We start from the raw sequence: 24,544 nt of genomic DNA on the forward strand, positions 1-24,544 counted from the left end.
ACCGCAGCTCTGAAAGCAGTGCATCCTTGCTAACAAAACTCTGGTTGACATAGATGCTGGTACAATCCGATTTTCCTCCTTCAATAGCATTTGTCTTAGCATATGTCTTTTCAATTTCTTCAAAACAAATATTATCATCATCTTCCTCGTCCTCATCTAGAACCTTTCCATAAAGACTGTAATCCCCACCATTCTGATCCGTTTCACCAACAATAGTGTTATCAGCATCCTCCTCCCCATTTTCCTCCTCCCCATCTTGATTTTCATCTTCAACAGACTCATTATCACCAACATCTTCAAAACATTCATCAGCCTCATCATTATCACCAACATCTTCTTCCCATTCACCAGCTTCATCATTATCACCAACATCTTCTTCCCATTCACCAGCTTCATCATTATCACCAGCTTCTTCTCTTTTCTCTGAAACCGTTTCCACCTTGCTGCGGCTTGATACACAAAGACATACTCTATGCGTTTTGAGTATCTCGAGCAAGTTTCGAACTTGTCTATCACTTGTAACATGAATGGGAGGACTGCTTGGAGTCATCATCATTTCTGCTGGTAATGAGTAGCTAATCTCCACAGTCACTGATCTCATGTCCAGGTTATAATCTTCTTGAGCCATTGCAACAAGTTCAGCATGTGTTGAATCTTCATTCAATAAAAACAATCTTGCTCCTTTGAGATCATCAACCACAAAATCCCAACGGAAATCTCTCAACAACCATTCTCCATACACTGCATGTAACTTAAAAATCATCTGCAAATATTCAAAATAAAACACATTAGTAAACATAGAGAAAATGAAGAAGTTCAACAAACATTATCGCAGACGACTTAGATTTAAGTCGTCCAGAAGACTTAAAGGTAAGTCGTCTAAAGAGGTCACTTTTGCAATTGAAAATTAAAAGGGACGACTTAATTCTAAGTCGTCCGGCTTTGTTTGTTAAAAAAAAAAATTCAGACGACTTATATATAAGTCGTCTACGAAAAACGGGCTAGTTTTGCATTTGACCGAATCGTGTCAGATCTTTGACTATTTCTGGACGACTTATAAATCAGTCGTCTCTGGAAAGTAAAAATTTCAATATTTTATTCAAACTAGACGACTTACACGTAAGTCGTCCCAGGTTAGTTTTGTAATTGAAAAATAAAACTTGAAATTTAACTTTCTCCAGACGACTTAACTAAAAGTCGTCCAGCTAGACGACTTAATTAAGGTCGTCCGGGATAAGCAAGGTTTGGACGACTTAATTGGGAAAAATTCTGGACGACTTTGCTTTCCCCGGACGACTTTAAATTAAGTCTTCTGACGGGACGACTTTATATTATGTCGTCTGGTAAAAATTAAATTATGAAGTTTTATTTTTCAACTACAAAACTAACCTAAGACGACTTACACGTAAGTCGTCTAGTTTAATAAAATATTGAAATTTTAACTTTCCGAGAGACGACTGAATTATAAGTCGTCCAGAAATAGTCAAAGATCTGACACGATTCGGTCAAATGCAAAACTAGCCTGTTTCTCGTAGACGACTTATATATAAGTCGTCTGGACTGTTTTTTTTCACCAAACAAAGCTGGACGACTTAGTTTAAGTCGTCCGTTTGACCAGAAGACTCATCAGTAAGTCTTCTACATACAGATGACTTACTTGTAAGTCTTCTACGCGAACAGATTTTGAAAAAAATTCAAATTCGTACCTTCAACTAGGTGAGATGACTTTGTTTGCACACAGGGTCTTCTCCAACCACCCAGAACCTCAAACGAAAGCAACCGTAAGTCAAAACGAAAGAAATATGGCTCCAAACAATTTTGAATCAAAAGCTTCAGTTTTTTGGATGAATATGGAGAGAAAGTGAAAGAAATGTTGTTTTTAGTTCATAACAATTGAAACAGAGAGAGTGTAAAGAGATTTACGTGCATTAAAGGGCATTAAAAGCTCCAAACAGTTCGTACAAGGTTGTTCCCACTATTCATGGCAGTAGCAATATTGTAAATACTTGAAGAAAATGAGGTTGAGACAGTAAAGAAGCCATTTTCGAAAAAAAAAAAAAAAAAGGGTTAATGGCATTTTCGTAGATAAAATGCAGATGTGGGGTTAAAAACTCAAAAAAAAAATGAGTCAAAAGAAAAGGTTAGTTTTCTGTTTGAATTCAAGTTTTGAGTCACTTTTGCAATAAGCCCAATAAGGTTTAAGTTTTCTTTTTGTTTTGTAACTGATAAATAAGGTTTAAGTTTGGATACATTGAATTCCATTTTTTTCGACTAAATAATTCCATTATCTCCTTAAGTTTTTTTTTTTTAAAACCATTATCTCCTTAAGTTTTTTTTTGCAAATATCATCTTCTTATGTTACAGCTATAATTCTTTTTCAAATGCAAACTTTAGGTTAAAAAAAAATACTTGTCTTGGAAATTTTAAAACTAAAAGCATTCGTTGATCGTTGAGTCGAGTAATACAAATTGTTGTATACTCTTATACAAACCAACAACATTGTCCATAGGCGCCTTGCAATATATATTACACACGTAAATTCTAGGATTTTTAATTTTTTTTTCTTTTTAATAGTTTTATAATCCAAGATATTTGACGGACTAAGATGCAGTTGACTAGACCAAAAGGGAGAAAAAAAAAGCAGAGAGGCGATAAAAAGGAGTCGAGGGTTTCTTCCTCTCCGGCGGCCCCCACGGTGCTGTGAGAGGTGCGTTTCGAAACAGAGTTTCTGGGTTTGCTTTGTGTGGTTTCTTTCTCCTGGGTGTGTTTTCATCGTAGTGATTCAAAGTGAGGAGGAGTGAGAGGTTTTTGAGCGCCGGTGTCATCTCTTGATGTCGTCGGAGTCGTCTAGAGGGTTTTGTTCGGATCTGGTATGGCGAGGTCGTGGATTGGAGTTTCGGGTACATACGATTTCAGATATGGGTTTATTACCTAGGGCTTGGTCGTTTGTGTGCTTTAGTATTATCCGCTTACTGATTTTGACTTGTTGTCCCTCTTTTCGTGCTCTTATTCTCTTGTTTCTTGTTTCGGTGGAGTTCTGTGACTTGGTCGGTTTTGGACTGCTTGGAGAGTTTGGGCTTGGATTGCTGCCTCTGTTCATGGGGTCAGTTCCGGTGGTGGTTGATCTCAAAAGGCCAGAGCTTTTTGCGAGTTCTCTTTTAAGTTTGATATGGTCGTCAGAAGTTAGATGGTTTCAGGAGCGAATGCTCCATTGGTGGTGTCATCGGTTTGTTCGTTATTGTTCAGGATTGGAGTGGTTTTTATCCTCTTACCGGCTGTGTGAATAAGACGTGTTCGGAAAGCTTCTATAGGCTTTGCCGTAGAGTGATGGTGCGTATGAGGCGCGTAGTGAGCCCATTCAAGGTCTAATGGCGAGTTTTAGTTGGGATTGAATGGTGTATTCAGCGACGGTTTAGGATTCTAACCTCTCTCGATTCTGTTTTATGTGATGGTGATGTTTGTGTGTCTCCAGTCTATCTCAGTGATCGTTTCATTTGGTGCTATTTGTGGTTGAGTTCTCGTATGGTAAGCTCGCCTTTGAGTGTGTGGTGGAGCTCTTCTCTCCAGTAGTGATATTTGCCTTCCTTGTTTTAGTTTAAGCTAGTTTTCTCGTTGTTGTTTCTCTTTTGGTACCGAGGGGTGTTGTTTACCTCGTCGGCTTCTGATTCCGGAAAAGCTTTGTTCATTTACCGGCTTTGTGTAATACAAGGTGATTTCAATATTAATCCAACAGATGACAAAAAATAATGCAGTTGACTAATTTTATGGTGATTTGTCTATCAGTGACAAATAGATCCAAACTACTCACGGTATGAACTAGAGAGTTATGCTGTATGACCACACAATTTTTTTTTTGAGATGATAGTTAATTTTTTTTATTTACAAGAGTCTGAAATAAAATCGATGAAACTAAATTTAAGCATTATATTTTTTTCATGATGTAATTTGGAACATAATACTAGTATTATCAAAAGATTAAAACACAATCAATAGGAAAATATGTGTGAAAAATTAAACTCTATTCTAAATATGACTATATTGTCTAAAGATCACAAATCAAACCATGTGAACTTTTCAAAATGCAAACAGTTTGAAATATGACCAGATGATTGTGGTCGAGTGGTAAAGAAACATGGCTGAGATGCTAACACGTTTTAGATTTGATACACCTGTTGCGTGAAAGTAAGTCACAATTATCTTGGTCACTTTACACAGACATAGACCTATATTTTATGGTCTATTTGAATATCCGGAGAAATAGTTTATTCGTGAGTTATACTTCTTTTTAAGATTAGTCTAGATCTCTTCCTGGATTTGGGATATTCCATGTTAATAAAAAAAAACAGTTTGAAATATTATTATTCTGTAATAAAAAAACAATTCGATCTATAATAGAGAGAACCACAAAAAGTTATCATACACTCCGTGAAAAATATCTAAAGACAATATGCCGTAATAATTTACACCAAAAAAATATGCCGTAATAAAACCACCACGTTCCGGTTGTGTGTATCTTAAGGCAAGTTTTTGAATGTACTAAACTTTAATGTATTATATATTTATATAAGGCAACATATCCATAAGTATAGTATTATTATATTTTCATACCTTATAGATGTAATTAGAGATGGAAGAAAAAAAAAATTGAAATAAATAGAGAAAAACAAAAGAAGCGTAAATGGGGTGACACATGGATATTTAGGGTTATTTTTCAAACTTGCCTTCATACCGCGCACTAAACTAAACCCAATCTTTCAATTTATTTTCTTTAAAATCAAGAAATCGTCCCCAGAAACAAAAGAAAATACAGAGAGAGAGAGTTTAAAAAAGAGGGGACATGTGAAGGAGAGAGAGAGACGGGAATGAGATCTTTCTTTTTTCATTTCTTGTTTACAGTTCCAGAACAGTGAAAGAGGTTTCTAAAACAAAACCAGTGTTCATGAAATTGTCTGAATGATAAAATAAAAATAAAAAAAGTCATTTTCAATTTTGGAAAAAAATCAAAACTTTATGTTTGATTATTTCTTTCTATCTATAAAACCCTCTTTTCCAGTTTCGTCGAAATTCACTCTCTGTGAAAGTTTATGTGAAAAAGCAACCGAGTTCCCTTATTTTCACAGAGTGATATTTTAATTGAAAGATCGGAGGGGGTCGTAGTCTGTGTGGGATAGAGATAGTTTTGGGTTTCAATAAAGGGACAGGGAGCGTCGAGGAAATAATATTAAGAATAGACAGAAGACGAGAGAGCGTCAGAGAGAGAGAGAGAGAGAGAGAGACAAAACACTAATGGAAGAGACAACGGAGAGGAAGAAGAAGGTTAACAACGATGATTCCAAAAAGAAGGAGCGTCATATTGTTACTTGGTCTCAAGAGGTCTCTCTCTCTCTCTATATATATATATTGATGAATCTCTGTTATGATCCAACAGTTTCTGAGATGTGTGTTTTGGTTCACAGGAGGATGATATTCTTCGAAAGCAAATCACTTTACATGGAACTGACAAGTTCGTTTCTCTTCTTCTTCAATTCAATCTCTCTGGTGGGTTTTATTCGATTGATTCTGATTAAAAGATGTGTTTTTTTTTTTATGTGTTGATTGGTTTCAGTTGGGCGATCATTGCTTCCAACTTCAGTGATAAGAGCACAAGGCAGTGTAGACGCAGGTTTCTGGTCAACATCTAAATGATTTGTTTTTATTTTTTTTTGTTTTTAAATCTGATCATGGATTTTTGTGTGTGTGTTGCAGATGGTATACATACTTAAACTCTGATTTCAAGAGAGGAGGTTGGTCCCCTGAAGAAGATACTCTTTTGTGTGAGGTTAGACATCTTTTTTTTTTTCCTTTTATTACATAAGAGTTTTGTTATCTCATCTTGTCTTTTGGTTGTATAAGGCACAAAGAGTGTTTGGGAACAGATGGACTGAGATTGCAAAAGTGGTCTCAGGCAGGTATATATACTTACATAAGAAACAGAAAAAGCTTTTATGAATATGAAAGTAAATGGTTAAAAATGTATTCTTTTTTTGTTTGTCTGTAGAACGGATAATGCAGTGAAGAACAGGTTCACAACACTGTGCAAGAAGAGAGCCAAGTATGAAGCCATGGCGGCTAAAGACAATAATAATAATAGGATTGCTTCTTGTGTCAACTCTAACAACAAAAGGATGTTGCTCCCAGATTGTGGTATCAGTACACCACAGAAAGCCGAAACCCATTCCCCTCTTTCTAAAAAGATTAGGTGAGACAACCTTTATTTCTTTTTCTTTTGGATTTCTCTTATTTGAGAGAGGTCCCATTGATCCAAAGAACGTTTGGTCTATGGTTTCATTATTTCAGGAGAAGTGACGTTCCTGATGTAACAGTGTTTGCTGGCTATGGGGATAGATCACACATAAAGGTTAATCCGGGTGTGAACCAGCATCTCTATGGGGACAGATCACATATAAAGGTTGTGAATCAGCAGATAAGACCTCCTTTTTCGGTACTACCCCACATTGAGGACGAGAAGAAGAATCAAACATGCAATGCCAAAGAGAGTGAAGGTGTGAACAACTCTGCAAATTTATTCATGTTGTTTCTTTTCATGGAAACTAATGTGAGAGTTATGGTGAAGATGCAACATAATAGTGAGTTCTTATTCTGTTAAGCTGTGTATTTTCTGTAAAAAGGTGAAGATAAAGGGAAGGATGATCCAAAGGTGACATGTTTGATGCAACAAGCTGAGCTTCTCAGTTCATTGGCCCAGAAAGTTAATGCAGATAACACAGAACAAAGCATGGAGAATGCCTGGAAGGTAAACTATGCCGCGGTTTTGCTCTTATTCCCAACTCAGTTTGTTCACAAGATTCTTTTGTGAGCAGTTCTGGTGACATAAGTGCTCTTTGTTGTTCTTTCTAATGGTGCAGGTGCTGCAGGATTTCTTTAATAAAAGCAAAGAGAATGATGTATTCAGATACGGACTACCTGATATCGATTACCAACTTGAGGAATTTAAGGATCTTGTTGAAGACTTGAGGATTAGCAACGAAGATAGTCAAGCCTCTTGGAGGTTCTGATTCCACTCTTCTTATTAGTAGAGTATAAATGATTGTTTTGTTTCACCGGAATGGTTTCTGACATTTAAGTGACCCTTTATAGGCAACCTGAACTCCATGATTCACCTGCAAGCTCTGACTATAGCTCAGGATCAACTGCAATGCCACATTCTTCTGGTGATCAAACCCAACAACCCATGTCTGGTTCTCAGACAGAAACGCAGGAGCTAAATCCTGGGGAGTTACTACCACCAGCCTCTGATGCAACTGTGGAACAAGTGGATTTACTTTCAACTTGTCAAGATGTCCTAGAGAACCCTAATGAGATTATGCCTATGTCGGTTGAGGAAGAGTTCAAATCGCCTGTTCAAGTCACTCCATTGTTCAGATCTCTAGCAGCAGGCATCCCAAGCCCACAATTCTCTGAAAGTGTAAGGCTTTGCACCCTAATATTATGGTAATAGTTTTTTAATAAAGAGAAACCTGATGTATCTGTCTTCTGCAGGAGAGGAACTTTGTGCTGAAAACACTTGGTGTTGAGTCCCCATGTCCAAGTGCTAATCTTTCACAACCACCTCCTTGCAAAAGAGTCCTTCTTGATAGCTTGTAAACCAAACCAAACCAAAAAAAAACACCCGCAGTTGTGTCTCCATGGAGCCGACATAACTTGCATTACTTCCCTCTCTTTTTGCTTAGATTTTCTTCATTAGGTTTTGCAGCCATATCGGCCTGAAAAGTTTTTGTGAAGCGGGCGTGCCATGATCTGCATTTTTTTTTCACCTCAGTGTTGATAATCTAGAATCCAAGAATGTTAAAAGGTAACATTTCTAAGTCTAGACCTGAGTTTCTCTCTCAGATACTCAGGACGCCAGGAGTGTTTCTTTTTCATCATCATACTTAAAACCCATTTCATCAAAGGGTTAATAAGTATGTGTTTTTCTTCTAAATTCATGACTTGTGTGTGTGTGTGTGTATGTGTAAGAAACATTCTTTTGTTTGTCCTCCCTCTTCTAGGGTCAAACCCGGATACATAATCCGGGTCTTTGCCTTCCCAATGAATTCTTGATTTGTTGTGTTGTTGATTTTATGTACAGAAACTTATATTTTACATAAAAAACAGAGTTTTTGTTTCAGAGTGTAAAAAGATAAAACTACTTCAGGAGAGGCATCTCGCCTTTTTATATAGAGTGATGATTAGAATTTATGAATAAGAAGAAAAGATAAGCCAAGACTTTCATAAGAGGTTTTGGAGAAACTTTCTTGATGTAGTAACTTCTCATAGGTGTGAGAAGAAGACAGTAACATAAGATATTTTTGTAAAGAAAATTCATGTGATTTGTAAAGAGATTATATGAATGGGACTGATTTGATTTTGGTGTCAGTTATCGTGTCTTTATTATTATTATGAAGTCAAAATCTCAGCATTAGTACTACGAACGTACCTATGTTTTCTTGTTCTTCTCCTTCCTCCGTAGTTATAGTTGCAGAAAAAATAATGAAATGAAGAGGGTTCTTAGTTGGATCTGGACTGCTTCTCTATTAAATGGGATGAGTTAAAGTAAGTGTTAGTTAGTGGAAAGACAAAACGTAATCATCACCTTTCTTACCTTTTTTGTTTTTAGTTTGAAATTTCCAACCGCTCTTTCTTTGTACTCCTAATCCGGTTTTCAGTTCATGAAATCAATTTTTTTTTCTAAAATTGAACCCTAATACCGGTCGATCCGACCAAGAACCGCTTTTTAGTTTGGTTAACATCAAAACGACAATGGATTTCCGTACCAGTGACACAACGATGCTAACAAACTTCCTGGTTATGGTCGTGTTAGCTCGCTACCCGATGTTACTAATCGTCATAAACATGAAGTTTTGTCCTTCGCACCTCATAGACAGCATTTCTGCATTACAGAACTGAAATGCTTCGAATCCAATCTCTGGTGATAAGCTAAACATGTAGAGTATGTTGTATTTTGTGCCCCATAAGTCCATTCTCAGCTGGCGCAGCTTTTTTTTTTTTTTTTTTTTTTGTCGGCTGCCTAATATACTAGATCAAGTGGGGTCGAGACGAGTTAATCTTTCGGGGAGCATCTCCGTCTGTCCGAGTCTAACTTATATGGGAAAATATGTAACCTTTCCTCCTAGCTTCCTTTGCCAAAGTATCCGCACGACCATTTCTACTTCTAGGAATATGACTAAGGGTCACATCCTCGAAATTATCTTGTATTCGGTGGAACATGTCGAGTTCTGTTGCGAAGGTTGGCCATTCTTCCGGGTTTGTGGTCATGTCAACTAGGTCCGAACAGTCTGTTTCGAACCGTATCGATGTGAACCTCCTTTCTTGCATACATGAGATTGCCCAGAGTAGACCGTCCATCTCAGCATGGAGTGCTGAGAGGCTCCTAGTACAAGCCCGTAGTCCAAACATCTCATTTCCGATATGATCCTTAAGACTCCACCCTAGCCCACTAACACTGCCAGTATTAATCCATGATGCATCAATTTGGCATGTAGGAATTCGGGGTGTCTCGGGATGCGTCTCTATCGCTGGGGTGTGAGGGTCATCCTGATCCTCATCAGTTTGATCCTTTTCATTTGCCTTCCTCCAGCAGTCTGCTTCGAGAGATGCATGTTGTAGAGTATCCATCGGGGAGATGACTTTCCCATTGAAGAGTTTGTCATTCCTCGCCTTCCAAATGTACCAACAGATCCATGGGAAGGTATCGAATTGTGGTCTCGAAGGAGCCACCTCTTTTCTCCCCCAAAACAGAAAGTTCATGTTTTGGTAAATAGATTTACTCGGGAAGTCACCCGGAATGGACGGATAGTCCGATAAAGCCCAAACCTGTAGGGCTGGGGGGCATTCAAACAGAAGATGATTGATCGACTCCTCTGGGCCAGCACATCTAGGACAACTCCTATCGGTGCCCAAGTGTCTATAAGTGAGCCTCTCTGCCGTCGCCACGCAACCAGATATAGCCTGCCATAAGAAGTGTAGTATCTTACTTGGCGCCTTAATCTTCCATACATGACTTTTAAGTCTCGTGGTACTCGGTTCTCGGACCTCGGTGCATAGATCCATTTTGGTCGATTGTAATAGATCGTACCCCGACTTGACTGTGTACGCTCCTGATTTTGTGTGGTTCCAAGCATACCCATCCATAGCAGAAAAATGGGAGGGCTTTATCCCAAGTATCAACGGTATATCTCCTGGATGGAAAAATTCTCGTAAAAGTTGTATATCCCACTCCTTGGTATCATTCCTAATAAAGGACTGAACAAGAAGTTGGGGTAATCTGTAGACTATGTGTTGGGCAGGTCTTGGTGGTCGGGCCACTGTGTCTGGGACCCAAGGATCACTCCATACCCTCGTATCTCTACCTGTTCCAATTGTCCTTCTCATGCCCGATATGAGCAAAGGTTTTGCTGCCATAATACTACGCCAGCCATATGAAGGCGAGTATATCCGTCGGTCGTCAAAGGGAGAAGAGTCGTTATAGTATCTCTGAACATAGTTTCAGTAGAATCTTTAGAACCTGTATTGAATTTTTCAATTAAAACTTTCTTAGAAAAAGTTTGTTACATGGTTCAGAATTATATAATACATCTATTAGTAGTGAAAGGAAGTTAAACCAACGGTTTAATATATAACCGTGATTTACACCCCCCTCAATCCTAAAGTATGGAATGTGTAGATAAAATGAAGAGGCTTAAAGTAGACATCCTAGCTAAAAGTGAATTGAAAGGACCAGGTTGCAACAGCTTAGTAAGGATGTCAGCATGTTTATTTGCAGATACGATCGAATGGAGATCAGTGAAGAAGGATTGAGATCAAGAACGAAGAGATGGCGGATATGAGCTGAAATTCGAGAGCAATGAGGAGATTGATGAAGGAGGATATCAACCAAAGCTCACGGAAGCTCAACGCCGTGAATCAAATTGTGCGGAAACTCGAAATCGTCACGCAAAAATCAGTTTTGCCTCTGATATATATCATATTGAATCTTTCAATTAAAACTTTCTCAAAAAGAGTTTGTTACATGGTTCAAAAATATATATAGTACATTGGTTAGAAAAGGAAACTAAACCAATGGTTTAATACATAACCGGGATATGATGTAATAACCTGCTTCCTAAAAATTTTAAATCAAAGAGATCAAATTTTCTTATTAAGACATAAAACAAACAGTAGACGCTAGGGCACCATGTGATATGATTGTAGATGGGTGGAAGATTGGTTAAACTTCAATTAATGTATGTTTTGATGCAAACGTGAGATCAATGTATAGTACCATGAGGCAATGGGGTCTTTGGTGGTGTTTGTGAATCCGTCAAAGGCTGAAGTTTACTTTACGCAGGCCTGGCTCGATAGGGTGTGCACCAAAGTGGGTCATAGACTCATAGTCGTTAAGGGTTGGTTACTAAGATCGTTGGTTTCAGATAGAATTTTAATAATTTCAAAAATCACGAGACTTATTGTTTCTAAGAGTTTTAATTATATTATTTTAGGGGGGAGGGGGAATAAGAAACTTGTGCTTGATAGGGATATGTTGTTTATCAAATCATGAATTCAATAAAATATTAAAAAGTTTGTTAAAAACAAAGGTGATAAGATACTTTTGCGTAAAGGAAAAGATGATAATATTGTTAATGAATAAAATATGATAGTGTTAAAAGCATAAAATATGATAGCAACTACAATATTTTTTTTTTTTTGTTTTTTTTTTCCAACTGAAATATATTATATATAAAACACAAACAAAGAGGCTCAAAATAACCCAAAATATATTATGCTGTTTCGTAGATGGGTTTGCGCTGTGTCACGGTTTCTTCGTTGCGGTGGGGAGTGGCCAAATTCGGAAGAGGTCTCGGTGGGACCGATGGACGCTTCTCTGAAGTTTGAGCCCATAAGATCAACTCCGGTTCCTATATCTTCGACATAGTCGTTGGAGATGGAATCCGGTGGTCATGGTGAGTCCCGGTGTCCGGTGGGTGTTTGCTTCGTCTATTTACAGCGTCGACTTTTATAGAGACGGAAGTGCGGTTGGCTTACGATTCCGGTGAGATCTCGGTTTCGTTCTTGGCGGCGACCGACAATCACTTTCAGACGAAACCCTGCCTGCAGACACGTGTCCCATGATGTGCTGCGATTTTCGTACACGTGGTGAAACGGTGGAAATGGGTCGGATTTGGTCCTGTTTTTACTTGGGCTTGTCGGTTTAGGCTTTTTTGTTTGTTGTTTTGGGCTATTTTGAGCCTCTTTGTTTGTGTTTTATATATAATATATTTCAGTTGGAAAAAAAAAAAAACAACTACAATATTATGCTCTCAAACATATTTGGTAAAATACGTGAAAGTTTTATTTTCTTTTGCTAAAAAAATACGTGTAAGTTCTTTATTTATGTATTTAGTAGATTATCTTTTAACTATAAGAAACCATATATATAAGAGATGATATCATATATATTGTTTAAAATAGTTAAAAGATTACTATTTACATGCTTTGTGATTTGATTTGATTTTAACAAATATTTAATTTTAACATTTGTTTTGTTTCGAAAGTTTACGGATATCTGAAATTTTTGGATCGAATAACAACGAATAATGAATCAAATTAAATTTAACGGATAAAATGTTCACAAATTTAACAGATAAACAGTCTTAGTGATAGATTAATAATGCGTACTAGATCTTGACCCGTGCGACCGCACGGATATTAATTTTCAGTTTAAATTTTTATTTATTTATACTAAATAGTATATTTATAATATTTGATCATTTTGTATTGATTAAGCTAGGGATAAGTATTTGGGTATCCACTCGAATTTGGTTAAAATTTATTCGGGTTTGAAATTTTCGAGTTTAAAGATTTTAGCTCTATTCGGGTATTTATAAACATTGGTTCCGGTTTTATTTAGATCTTTGCGGGTTTGATAACCCATTTAAATTATTTTTAATATTTATATTATCTTTAAATATCCTTAAATCTAAAAGAATATAACATGTAAATTTGAGTAATGTAAGCTAAAGTACCTAGATTAAAGATTAAAATAAATTTAACTTGAATATTTGGATGAAGAATATATATATTAAGTATTTTTGGTGTTTTGATTATTTTTTATCTACTTTAGATGTTTACTTTTGACTATGTTTTATATTTTAAATCAACTTAAAATAGTTGGATATTAACTCGAAAAATAGCTAACATATTGAAGTATATAAATATGATTTAAATACATTCGAATATCTGAAATATTTTGTTCGGATAAGGTTTAGTTATGGTTCTCTAGATACCAAAATGGTAAATCCGTTTGGATATTATCTAGTTTCCTTTCAAATTTGGTAATACTTTTTCATTCAGATTTGTTCAATGAAGAGTTGATATTATAATTTTCATGAATTGTTTGTCCAATAAAAATGTATTTCTTTGAATTTGACATTGATTTAATTGAGAAGTTAATGAAGTGTATTTAATTCAAATTTAATTTTAGAAAACATATTAATGTAAGTGGAAAAGACAAAACATTAAAATAGAAATTTTTATTTAATTGTGTATTTAATTCAAATTTAATTATAGAAAACACATTAATTAAAGTGGAAAAGACAACATTAAAATATGAAATATTATTTAATGTCAGTGGTATGGAAGTGTAAATAACACTGAAAACTAATGGGAATTCTATATGTGTACTTCTCTTTTAATAATATAGATAGATGTTTGATTAGTTTTGCCATTTTATAAAACGATTTCAAATGCAAGTTTTCACACGTGACAACTGTCAAGATGTAATATGGACAAAAAGTTATCCTTTGTAGGTGTGGGTCCAACGTAATGTGAACAGATAAACAAGGAATGTGTTGGGTCAATGCATGGAATAAAGTTATAGTTACAGTTGAGATTAAAATATCCGAAAGCGTGTAAACTACCTCCTTTTCATTAAACAGCTGTCTAATGGAACCAATAAGAGATAAATCATTCTAGATTTGATGCATCTTAATTATGGGAGTTTTGCTTTTGCTTAAAGTTCAAAATGTAAAGTTGAGACTTTACAATCTGACGTGGACTTGCTGACGCCAGCAAATGTAGTAAATCAGTTTTACCAAACTATCCCTTATTGATCGGGAATAAATCATTGAGATTCGTGGACTGAAAGGGTAATATAGTCTCTTAAAAGGCAAGGACCACGCAGGACAAAGCATAGAAGGGTAGAATGGTACTTTTGGCATAAACCTCCACCACCACAGGACTTTTGAAATGTACGGTGCGCTGTGCTTTATCTGTGTGTGTGTGTGTGTTTTCTCAGAATTTTAGGTTCCTTCTTCTTCTTCTTCTTCTCACCTTCTGATATTTGTTTCTTTAGAATCTTCTTCTCTTTTCTCACAAAAATAAAATCAAAAGTACTATAATTATTATTTTCCCATTTTCAATTACACCACTTTGCGCCGCTGAGCAATCAATAAGGAAAGAGAAAGAGAGAGAAGAAGAAGCTCGTTGGATTCCATTTTCAGATATTTTCTTGAATCTGTTGGTTGTCTCTTACCTTTATAAAATGGGTAATTGTTTGGATTCATCAGCTAAAGTGGACAGTAGCAGCCGCCACAGTCCTCATGCTAATTCTGGTTAGTAGTATACTTTGCTTTCTCTGGAGACGTCTCCTTACTCTTCTCATCGGTTCTTCAGTTTTGCTTTCTGGGTTTAAGTCAAATCATTGATTCCAAGCTAAAGTCTTAACCTTTAAGCTGTTGGCATCTTCAAAGATCAATCCTTTTGAATTACCTACCCATCTCTGACACGTGTCTGATGATTTCACGGATTGTAGATATCTCTTTGAGATTTAAGTGCTGGAACAAGTTGATTTGTTAAGATATTACGTCTGCACGTTTCTGATTGGCTCTGATGTATATAAGGTTCATCGGGTTCAAGAGTTTCTAGCAAGACGAGCCGCCGCTCCACAGCTCCCTCAAGCAGCTTAAGCATCAATTCCGACACTAGCGTAGAGTCTTTAGCTACTACACCAAGAACCGAAGGAGAGATACTGTCATCACCCAATCTCAAAGCTTTCACCTTTCACGACCTCAAGAGCGCTACTAGGAACTTCCGACCTGATAGTCTCCTTGGCGAAGGAGGCTTTGGTTATGTCTTTAAAGGCTGGCTTGATCGCACAACGCTTACCGCTTCAAAACCTGGTTCTGGTATCGTTGTCGCTGTTAAGAAGCTTAAAACCGAAGGTTTTCAAGGTCATAAGGAGTGGCTGGTATACGCTCTCTCTCTCTCCTTCTCGTAATCATAAAGAGTTAGATGCTAACTAACATGTTTTTCTTTTTTTGTTTTGGTTTTGGTTTCAGACAGAAGTGAACTATCTAGGTCAGCTTAGTCATCCAAATCTGGTCAAACTAGTTGGGTATTGTGTAGAAGGTGAAGACCGGTTGTTGGTATATGAGTTCATGCCTAAAGGAAGCTTGGAGAATCATCTTTTTAGACGTATGTCATTATAATAACCTCAGCAAAGTCTTGTTAAAAAAAACAAATGATTTTTGTTTGGTATTGTTGCAGGTGGTGCGCAGCCACTAACATGGGCAATAAGGATGAAAGTTGCAATAGGAGCAGCTAAGGGGCTTACTTTTCTTCACGACGCTAAATCTCAAGTGATATACAGAGACTTTAAAGCTGCCAACATTCTACTTGACGCAGTAAGCAACCCCCATCACAGTTCAAGATATTGTCAACTTCATTTCTAAACTAAAAAACTTCATTTATTGGTCTTAATAATTTACAGGAGTTCAATGCTAAACTTTCAGACTTCGGTTTAGCTAAAGCTGGTCCTACTGGTGACAGGACACATGTGTCCACTCAAGTCGTGGGTACTCACGGTTACGCAGCCCCTGAATATGTAGCCACAGGTGTGAGAATAACTTTGGCTTCTGCAGCTCATCGTTTCAAACAGTTCACTTCCTAAAACTCTCTCAATTTACATGTACAGGACGGTTAACAGCTAAGAGCGACGTGTACAGTTTCGGTGTGGTGCTGCTGGAGTTGCTCTCAGGACGAAGAGCCGTGGACAAATCAAAAGTTGGAGTGGAGCAGAGTCTAGTGGATTGGGCAACACCGTATCTTGGGGACAGGCGAAAGCTCTTCCGGATAATGGACACGAGGTTAGGTGGTCAGTATCCTCAGAAAGGAGCATACACAGCTGCTAGTCTCGCATTACAGTGCTTAAACCCTGACGCAAAACTCAGACCAAAAATGTCTGAAGTTTTGTCCAAGCTGGATCAGCTTGAATCAACAACTACTAAACATGGAACTGGAGTTGCTGGAGCTAATAGACAAGGTCAGATTGATTCTCCAAGAGGTAGTAGTGGACCTGGAGCTAGGCAAGGTCAGATTGATTCTCCGAGAGGTAGTAATGGATCTGTTGTACAGAAATCTCCGAGGAGGTATAGTTACGATCGGCCACTCTTGCACATAACTCAGGTTGCTTCTCCGTTGCCTTCTCACAACAGTCAATCTCCTCGTGTAAGATAGATAGAATCACTGTATTATTATGTATGTTGTAATGGTTTGGTGTTGGTTCTTTTCTGGCATAAGTATTTTTGAATAGTTTTCTGATTGTAAAGTATGTAAATGAATGAATCTGTTCACACTATTGATGTTGTTCTCCTACTTTAGGTGAGCATTCTGACATTTTTGTTTTGAACTTTTACATCTTTTGAATTGTGATTAGAAGACTTTTGGTTCAGTACAATGTCATATTATATATACAGTCTATATTTTCGGTTTTTTTTTTCTAATTTGTTTTACAGAAAATTAATAAAAGCATAATTCATGATCAAACTGTAAATGTTATAAGATCTATTTACTAAAAACCTACTTGTTTGTGAGACAACAAAGCATCTGACAGTAACACTAAAGAGAACATGTCAGAGAGTCAGGACACAACCAAACCCAAAGTAAAACACACTGAAAACATATTGAACAAAAATTATTTTATCATAATAAAGGTAAAGCATTTATAAAATTATTTATCATGGCTTACAAAATTATTTTATCATAATAATAAATTATTTATAAAAGTTTATAAATCACAATGTTCAAGAAATTGCTAGGTGTAATTACCCGACTAACCAGATAATTTGGGGTCAAGGCGTTAACCATTTTATTGATTTATTTTATACATACTTTACTTTTATATGAGATATTTAGTTCTTGAGTTTAATTATAAAAGTATTGTGACAAATTATCAAAACTAGATATACAACACAAATAAGAAATTAGAAAATAGTGGATTTATATTAGCATTACTTCTTAATTTAACATATTTATATTGATTTTAACCGATTTTATCGATTTAGATGATTCAGTTGAATTTAAATTGTTCTAAATCGGTTGCAGTTATATAAAGTTGTTCTTTTTAGAACCTTGGTTGAAATTATATAAATAATAATAATAACGCTTACTCAATTCTTTTTTATATTTATAAACTTTATAATATAATGAATGAAAATTTTAATTAATTTTAATTATTTAAACTAATTCTAAAATAAAATGTAAGTCTAACCCAATTATTATCACTTACCAAATAACACAAATGATATTACAACTAATAATTTTTGGTAGCTAATTTTTTAAAATTATAGAAAGTTAATAATGTTTAATCAACTATTTTGTATTTATATACTATATAAAATAATGTATAGAAATCGATATAATGATTTCATTTTCAAATAAAAATATTATATACATATTATAAATACTATAATAATTACTAATCTATTATAATGTCCATATATATTATAAATAATTATTTTTTGAAGGTTGGACGAATTATATTGAATAAAACATATGAGAGTTTTAATTAAAAATGTTTTATTTAAGTCAAATAATATAGTGAATAAGATAATGTTATGATTGAAAACAATTATAAAATGAATTTTTGGTTCATTAATTGTATTGTTTGTATTTTTATTTAGAAAAATAAATAAATATTTGGAAAAGAATATGTAAAAATTAGGAAAATGTTAGCAAAAATTTGATAAAAAGAACAAAATAATAACAGAAAAGAAGAAAAGTCCAAAAATATGCATAATATGTGTTGGAAAGATGAATATAATGATTACATATATAATTCCACAAACATTTTCTATTATTAAATAACCATCAGTTATTACTTTACGATATTTTGATGCATAATAATATAATATATATTTTCGTACAATATTTATATCCGTGAATTCGCGGATAACCACCCAGTATCTTTTATTCATCGATCTTTATATATTTTTCATATACTTCCTCCATTACCTTTATGTGAAAATAACCCTCATCTCCGTTAGTATTATTTGGAGCCATAGCAACAGCATCATTTATTCTACTGAAATTCCCAAACCCATCATTGCTAACAGTTACAGTTGCTCTAATCTTGACACCATAATTGACATCATTTTGGAGAATGCTTTTTGAAATAGCTAGAGAATAATGAAGTGATAATGATAATGATGAGGTATACGGTCGAAACCCGAAACACCTTTCTAAGTCTTGTATTACTTTTCCTTGACAAAGACTAAAAATTGTGTATTGTTGTTCCTTTTAACGTTGTTTTTTTGGCAAGCTGTTGAATGGAAATTAAACATGTAACTAAGCTTGAATGGTTGGTCAGTGGAACATTAGCTGAACAACTGGAAAACTTAACTAACTAAATATCTTATCAAGTAGACATAACCACAAGGGTGGTTTGATCGGGTGGTTGAAGCCTCGTAAAAAAATCTTAAAGGTCGCGGATTCGAATGTTTCCTAACTCACATATCCATCATTGTGGCCATGCGATAGCAATATCTAACTCCTCTTGCAAACAACCGGATCTGACTGGTACTGATAGTCAGTATTCCGAGGATTATTCGGTTGGGTAACGATCCGCCGGATATATCGGATTAACAAAAAAAAATACACATTATTTTCTCACTCACACGTAAGTAAATAGATTTCTGAGAAGGTGACAGCGCAGTGGGCTTATTTTACTTCGCTGGCCCATTACGTTTTTACATTATCGGTCATATGTGGCCCAGACTCAAACATTCGTATTTGTCTCATCGCCCACCTTCAACGTCTCTGCTTGGCTGCTTTGAGAACATGTCAAAGACTCATGAGGCACACCAAACCCAAAGTAAAACACACTGAAAACATATAGAAACAAAAACGGTTAAAATGATTTAAAAGGTTTCAGAGCTTTGTCCAACAGTGTACGATGATCAGAGGATGACTCTCTGGATTGCTCTCTCTCTATTGGAATTCACCGTTTCCATTCAACTTTCATCGATTTATCTGAAATAAACATAGAGCAGAATGGGCTTAAAAGACAGAAATTTCAGTTTAAAGGACTGTTTATAACTAGGGATGACACAGATCGAATAACGGGACTGATATTCGAAGAAGCCCAAATAACAGAGTCTATTTATTTATTTATTTGGAATTAAATAGCTTGAATTTCCTAGGGAAAAATACTGAAAATACATATAGTGATTTTTTACATCTTTTTGTTTGGTATATAAAATGCTTGTTGTAGAAAATATTAAATGATACTTTCGCAGTGACGATTGTTCCAAGGCGGTTGCATGTGCTTCATCGTCTAGAATCCATAAATATTTTACAGTACAATAATTTCTTAATACTTACACAATATCAGTAATTCTTTATCAAATAATTAAAAACCAGTAGTTTCACTGCACAATCATTAACTAAAGAGAATTTTAATAAACAAATAAAAAATAAAAAAGAAAGTAGATGAACAGTTCATCGGAACAAAAGAATACAGCTCGACATTTGTTAGAATCTCGACACTTTAAAAGAAAACACACAGACGTAATGGCTTCGTTTTCAGGAGAACAAGAGACGACATACATTTCTTGATCTCATTCTCACCGACATGTGACCAAACATCATCTCTAACCTGTTCAATTATACAGTACTTTTAATCAAACAAGTGTTATTATCATACATGTTTGAACAAAATCACGTGTTGCATTATTAAAAATAAAGGGTCCCTTAGAAAAACAAAGCACATGATCAATTTGTTTCCAGAAATTAACAAACGAAAAACTAGTAATGCTCTCAAGTATCCTATGATCCTGTTTGGATTTTAATACGTTTTATCTATTGTCAATTCTTTTGGCATTCATAATTCTACATCTACTGGTCAATCAATACTAGTTATTAACAAGTTGAAACTAAATCACGAAAGACAAAAAAAAAAACTAAATCAAAACTTTTTCAAAAAAAAAAAAACTGAATCAAACCAAAAATACTATTTAAGTCAGAAGACAGAATATACATATATATATATATATAAATATATATGTGAACTATAGGTGAAAAATAAAATAAAATTAATAGTCCATGTTTTTTTTTTTCCCGTCAATGATTTTTATATAATAAAAAGGGGGAACGAGCCCAATACAACAAAAACACCAAAACTACAAGCCCAAATAAACCCGGGCCAAACTCGGGACTCAAATGGGCCTTAAAACAAGCCGGCCCACTTTGAAAACCCTAAACACTACGCGTAACGTGATGCCGCCGCCTCGTCGATCAAACCAAAGTAGAGCACGGACACGTGTTGCCATCCTCGACGTCGAGAGGACACGTGTCGTCAAGCCGACTCACCACCGCCAACGCTTCTAGACTTGTCCGACGACCAGATCTCCGGACCGCCGGACCACATTGGATCTCCAATCCTCCATCTAGCTTCACCGCAACCATCTTACGAAGCCGAGGGCTCAAATATCGGCGAGAATCAATCGCCCTAACGAGATCTCGCCCTCAATCAATTACTACAGACCCAAGATGAAGCTTCACCACTCTCGACAAGCCTTACACCGGAAAGCCTCCACCATCCACGACGTGAGCTTAACCAGAATCCAAAAAAACCGCACCGAAGAAGGAAAATCAAGAAAAGAGGAAAAACATAAAATTAAAAACCGCAAGGAGAAACTAGACCGCCGTCAACAGAAGAGTATGGCGACGCAGAGACTTTAGCCGACCGTTCTCCTTTGTCTGAACAGGAGCCACGGCGGTCGCTCGAGCCGACCGGCCATCAAAGATACGATGCACCGACGGAAACAAAAGAGTAACAAACCGAGAGAATAAAAGGAGAACGATCCACAAAGATCCCGGCCGACGACGTGGCTAACGGAGCCACCGTCGTCAACCAGAAAAAGAAAACCCGATCTACTTCTCTCTCCTCTCTGACTTCTCTCTAGACTAGAGTTTTAAACTGCTATAAATTAATAGTCCATGTTCTTCCATGTATTTTAAAAGTTTTTTTAAATAAAACATAGAAAGAAAAGTCATGTTCTTCTATGCATTAAAACCAGTCTGTCAAGCTGAGGTTGTGCAATGTGCAGTAATGAACAAACAAGCAAAGATTTTAAATTACTATAAAAATTGCATTAAATGCATTCACTTAATTTTCCCATGAACATCTTAACTCTCTTTTGATCCCCAAGCTATCCTCCCATCTTCCCCATAGATCTGCCAGTCTCTGTGATCCCAGAAAAGAAAAAAAAGATGAAAACTTTCAATGAGTTTCTGTTTCTCTAAGCCAAAACACATCTCCAAACACTTAAAATTCTTACAGCAAAAAATGCAGAGTTCCCTCCAAAAACATGTATTCTCCCTCACTTTCCTTCTTCCTCTTCTCCTTCCACTACTCTCTGAGTCTCAATTACCTCCAACTGAATCAAAAACTCTCCTTGATATCCAGAAGCAACTACAATATCCACAGATTCTTCAATCATGGACCAATACAGCCAACTTCTGCAACATCCCTTCTTCTCCTTCCTTGAGAGTCATCTGCTCCAAAGGTCACATAACAGAATTAACCATCACCGGAAACAGAACCAGTAAGCTCTCTGGAAGATTCGAAGAGCTCTTCACTCTTCTTACAAAACTCTCAAGCTTAAACACTTTGTCTCTTACCTCCCTCGGTATATCTGGTCCTCTCTCTCCTAAGATAATCACCAATTTATCACCTTCTCTCCAGTCTCTCAATCTCACCTCTAATTTCATATCCGGGAATATTCCAAAAGAGATTTCGTCTTTGAAGAATCTGAAAAGCCTTGTTTTAACAAACAATCTGCTCAACGGTTCTGTCTTTGATCTCAGAGGGTTGTCTAATCTTCAAGAGCTGGATTTGGGAGGTAATAATCTTGGTCCTGAATTGCCTTCACTTCCAAGTAACCTCATCTCTGTTTCATTGAGGAACAGCTCTTTTAGATCCAAGCTTTCAGAACAGATCAAGAAGCTGAATAAGCTTCAAAGATTAGACCTCTCTTCCAACGAGTTCACCGGATCCATTCCGGAGTTTCTGTTTTCTCTTCCTTCTCTTCAAACTCTCGGTTTGGCTCAGAATATGTTCAGCGGATCGCTTCCAAATTCCTCTTGCAGCTCCTCAAAGGTTAGAACTTTAGACGTTTCTCGCAATCTTCTAACCGGAAAGCTTCCTTCTTGCTACTCTTCCAAGAGTTCCAAGAATCAGACAGTGCTCTTTTCATTCAATTGCCTGTCTTTGAATGGGACTCCTAACGCCAAATATCAGCGTCCGCTTTCTTTCTGTCGAAACCAAGCCAGCAAAGCAATAGCTGTGGAACCTGTCCCCAAGGTAGAAGAGAAAGATTCTGCAAGAATCAAACTCGGCATGGTGATTCTGGTAATCACCGGTGTGGTCATCCTTGGAGCAATTTTGGTTGTGTTGGTTTTGATTGTCCTGAAAAGAAGAAGAAGATCAGGAACAGAGGAAGATACTTTTGAAGTAAACAACAACAACAACAATGATAGATATGCATCTGATAAAGTCTCAGTTTGCAGCAACACAACCACCAGCACTAAGTCATTACCAGATTCAAGTAAACAAAGACTACTACTACTATTACTTTATTGATTCATTTTTTTTTCTCTAGCAGAACAACTGAAAGAATTTTCTCGAACGTAGGACGAGTACCGCAGACAATGAGATCTGCAGTGATTGGTCTGCCACCGTACCACATTTTCTCCTTGGAGGAACTGGAAGAAGCGACTAACGACTTTGATGCAGCAAGTCTTCTCTGCGAGCAGGTAAACAACGAGAAAACATAACATAATATAAAGCCTGACTGGTTGATATATTTTTGGTATTCCAACAGTTGTACAGAGGTAGTCTCAGAGAAGGCATAGCAGTGACAGTGAGATGTATCAAGCTGAAACAGAAGAATTTACCACAAAGCTTAGCCCAGCAGATGGAGGTTTTATCAAAGCTAAGGCACATGCATTTGGTTAGTGTTCTTGGACATTGCATTGCTAGTAACCAAGGCCACAACCAACACGCTGGACACACCATCTTCATTGTCCAAGAGTATATCTCAAACGGGTCGTTGAAGGACTTTCTCACAGGTAAAACCTGACAAACACAGAAACTCAACATTATATTTTCAGTAGATTCATATGGGGAATGTTTAAATCAGATTGTAGGAAGAAAGAGGTGATGAAATGGCCTCAAAGAATGGCGATAGCCATAGGAGTCGCTAGAGGGATACAGTTCTTGCACATGGGAGTAGCACCAGGAATCTTTGGGAACAATTTGGATATAGAGAATATTCTGCTTGATGGAACACTCACTGTAAAAATCAGTGGCTACACTATTCCTTTACCATCCCAGGTATAAAACACTTTGCATTGTTTTCATTCTATCATCTTTTAGTTCAATCTAAGAATTTTTTTTCTGGCATTTGTAGGTTGGAGCAGAGAGCCATCAAGTCAAAACTCCCCGGAGGTATATAATATATCTCTTAAGATATGTTATCTTGTATCATCAAATTCTGAGACTTGTTATGTAATTGTGTGCAGTAATGAGGATGGAGAGAAAGAAGATGTGTACCAGTTTGGAGTGATACTGCTTCAGATCATCACAGGGAAGGTAGTATCTGCAGGCTCTTCAGAGATGGGAAGTCTGAAGCTTCAGGTCTGTTCATGTTTCAAATTGTCAATTAAAAAAATTTTCATATTTCGACATACTTACAATATTTGGAACCGTCTTTCGTTACTTCACAGCTAGAGAATGGTTTGAGAGATGAACCGTCCGTATTGAGCAGCTTAGCAGATCCAACTGTTAGAGGATCATATGCTTATGAGTCGTTGAGGACAACAGTGGAATTTGCTATCAACTGTCTTTGTGAAGATCAGAGCAAGCGACCATCGATTGAAGATGTTGTTTGGAATCTGCAGTATACAATTCAAGTGCAACAAGGATGGACAAACAGTGGGAATCATGAAGCAACCATGAAGGCAATATATGAATGACAAATCCTCAAGAAAAAAAAAACAGATCATAGAGAGAGAGAGAGAAACTTGTAGAAACAATAATGCAAGATGAATGTAGAGAGCAGAGTCAATAAGTAGTTTCATGGACTACAGTATTACATAAACTATCTTACATTTAAGATTCCAAGCTAACTTAGTAACCTGTTGTTTTAAACAAAGCAAAAGAAGATCT

At 36.3% G+C, this 24,544-nt stretch overlaps 3 protein-coding genes and 1 long non-coding RNA gene across 5 annotated transcripts; all 4 read left to right on the forward strand.

The window, feature by feature from the left end:
* Window positions 1-2,212: 2,212 nt before the first annotated feature.
* On the forward strand, window positions 2,213-3,725 carry LOC130511482 (uncharacterized). The gene is made up of 2 exons (XR_008944960.1): window positions 2,213-2,900; window positions 3,036-3,725. It is a non-coding gene; the product is annotated as an uncharacterized LOC130511482 (long non-coding RNA).
* A 1,095-nt stretch (window positions 3,726-4,820) lies between these two features.
* Window positions 4,821-8,415, forward strand: LOC108849134 (transcription factor MYB88). Its single transcript, XM_018622642.2, has 11 exons — window positions 4,821-5,373; window positions 5,457-5,503; window positions 5,606-5,662; window positions 5,746-5,818; window positions 5,893-5,948; window positions 6,038-6,238; window positions 6,337-6,542; window positions 6,669-6,793; window positions 6,906-7,048; window positions 7,138-7,465; window positions 7,540-8,415. Exons 1-11 carry the CDS (start codon window positions 5,287-5,289, stop codon window positions 7,642-7,644), a joined length of 1,428 nt encoding a protein of 475 aa, XP_018478144.1. The 5' UTR covers window positions 4,821-5,286; the 3' UTR covers window positions 7,645-8,415.
* Window positions 8,416-14,301: 5,886 nt separating this feature from the next.
* On the forward strand, window positions 14,302-16,672 carry LOC108854233 (probable serine/threonine-protein kinase PBL3). Its single transcript, XM_018627748.2, has 6 exons — window positions 14,302-14,648; window positions 14,937-15,283; window positions 15,375-15,510; window positions 15,583-15,719; window positions 15,806-15,929; window positions 16,010-16,672. Exons 1-6 carry the CDS (start codon window positions 14,579-14,581, stop codon window positions 16,549-16,551), a joined length of 1,356 nt encoding a protein of 451 aa, XP_018483250.2. The 5' UTR covers window positions 14,302-14,578; the 3' UTR covers window positions 16,552-16,672.
* A 4,662-nt stretch (window positions 16,673-21,334) lies between these two features.
* On the forward strand, window positions 21,335-24,504 carry LOC108854232 (probable LRR receptor-like serine/threonine-protein kinase At2g02780). Of its 2 annotated transcripts, none has more exons than XM_057009501.1 (7): window positions 21,335-22,905; window positions 22,980-23,130; window positions 23,199-23,445; window positions 23,517-23,710; window positions 23,787-23,824; window positions 23,899-24,013; window positions 24,103-24,504. In XM_057009501.1, exons 1-7 carry the CDS (start codon window positions 21,599-21,601, stop codon window positions 24,349-24,351), a joined length of 2,301 nt encoding a protein of 766 aa, XP_056865481.1. In that variant the 5' UTR covers window positions 21,335-21,598; the 3' UTR covers window positions 24,352-24,504. The 2 variants fall into 2 exon arrangements, with proteins under 2 accessions (XP_056865481.1, XP_018483249.1); XM_018627747.2 differs by having other exon boundaries at window positions 21,338-22,922; window positions 23,009-23,130.
* Window positions 24,505-24,544: the final 40 nt, after the last annotated feature.

The sequence above is a fragment of the Raphanus sativus genome, chromosome 4 (genome assembly GCF_000801105.2).
Source record: "Raphanus sativus cultivar WK10039 chromosome 4, ASM80110v3, whole genome shotgun sequence".
Lineage (NCBI taxonomy): Eukaryota > Viridiplantae > Streptophyta > Magnoliopsida > Brassicales > Brassicaceae > Raphanus > Raphanus sativus.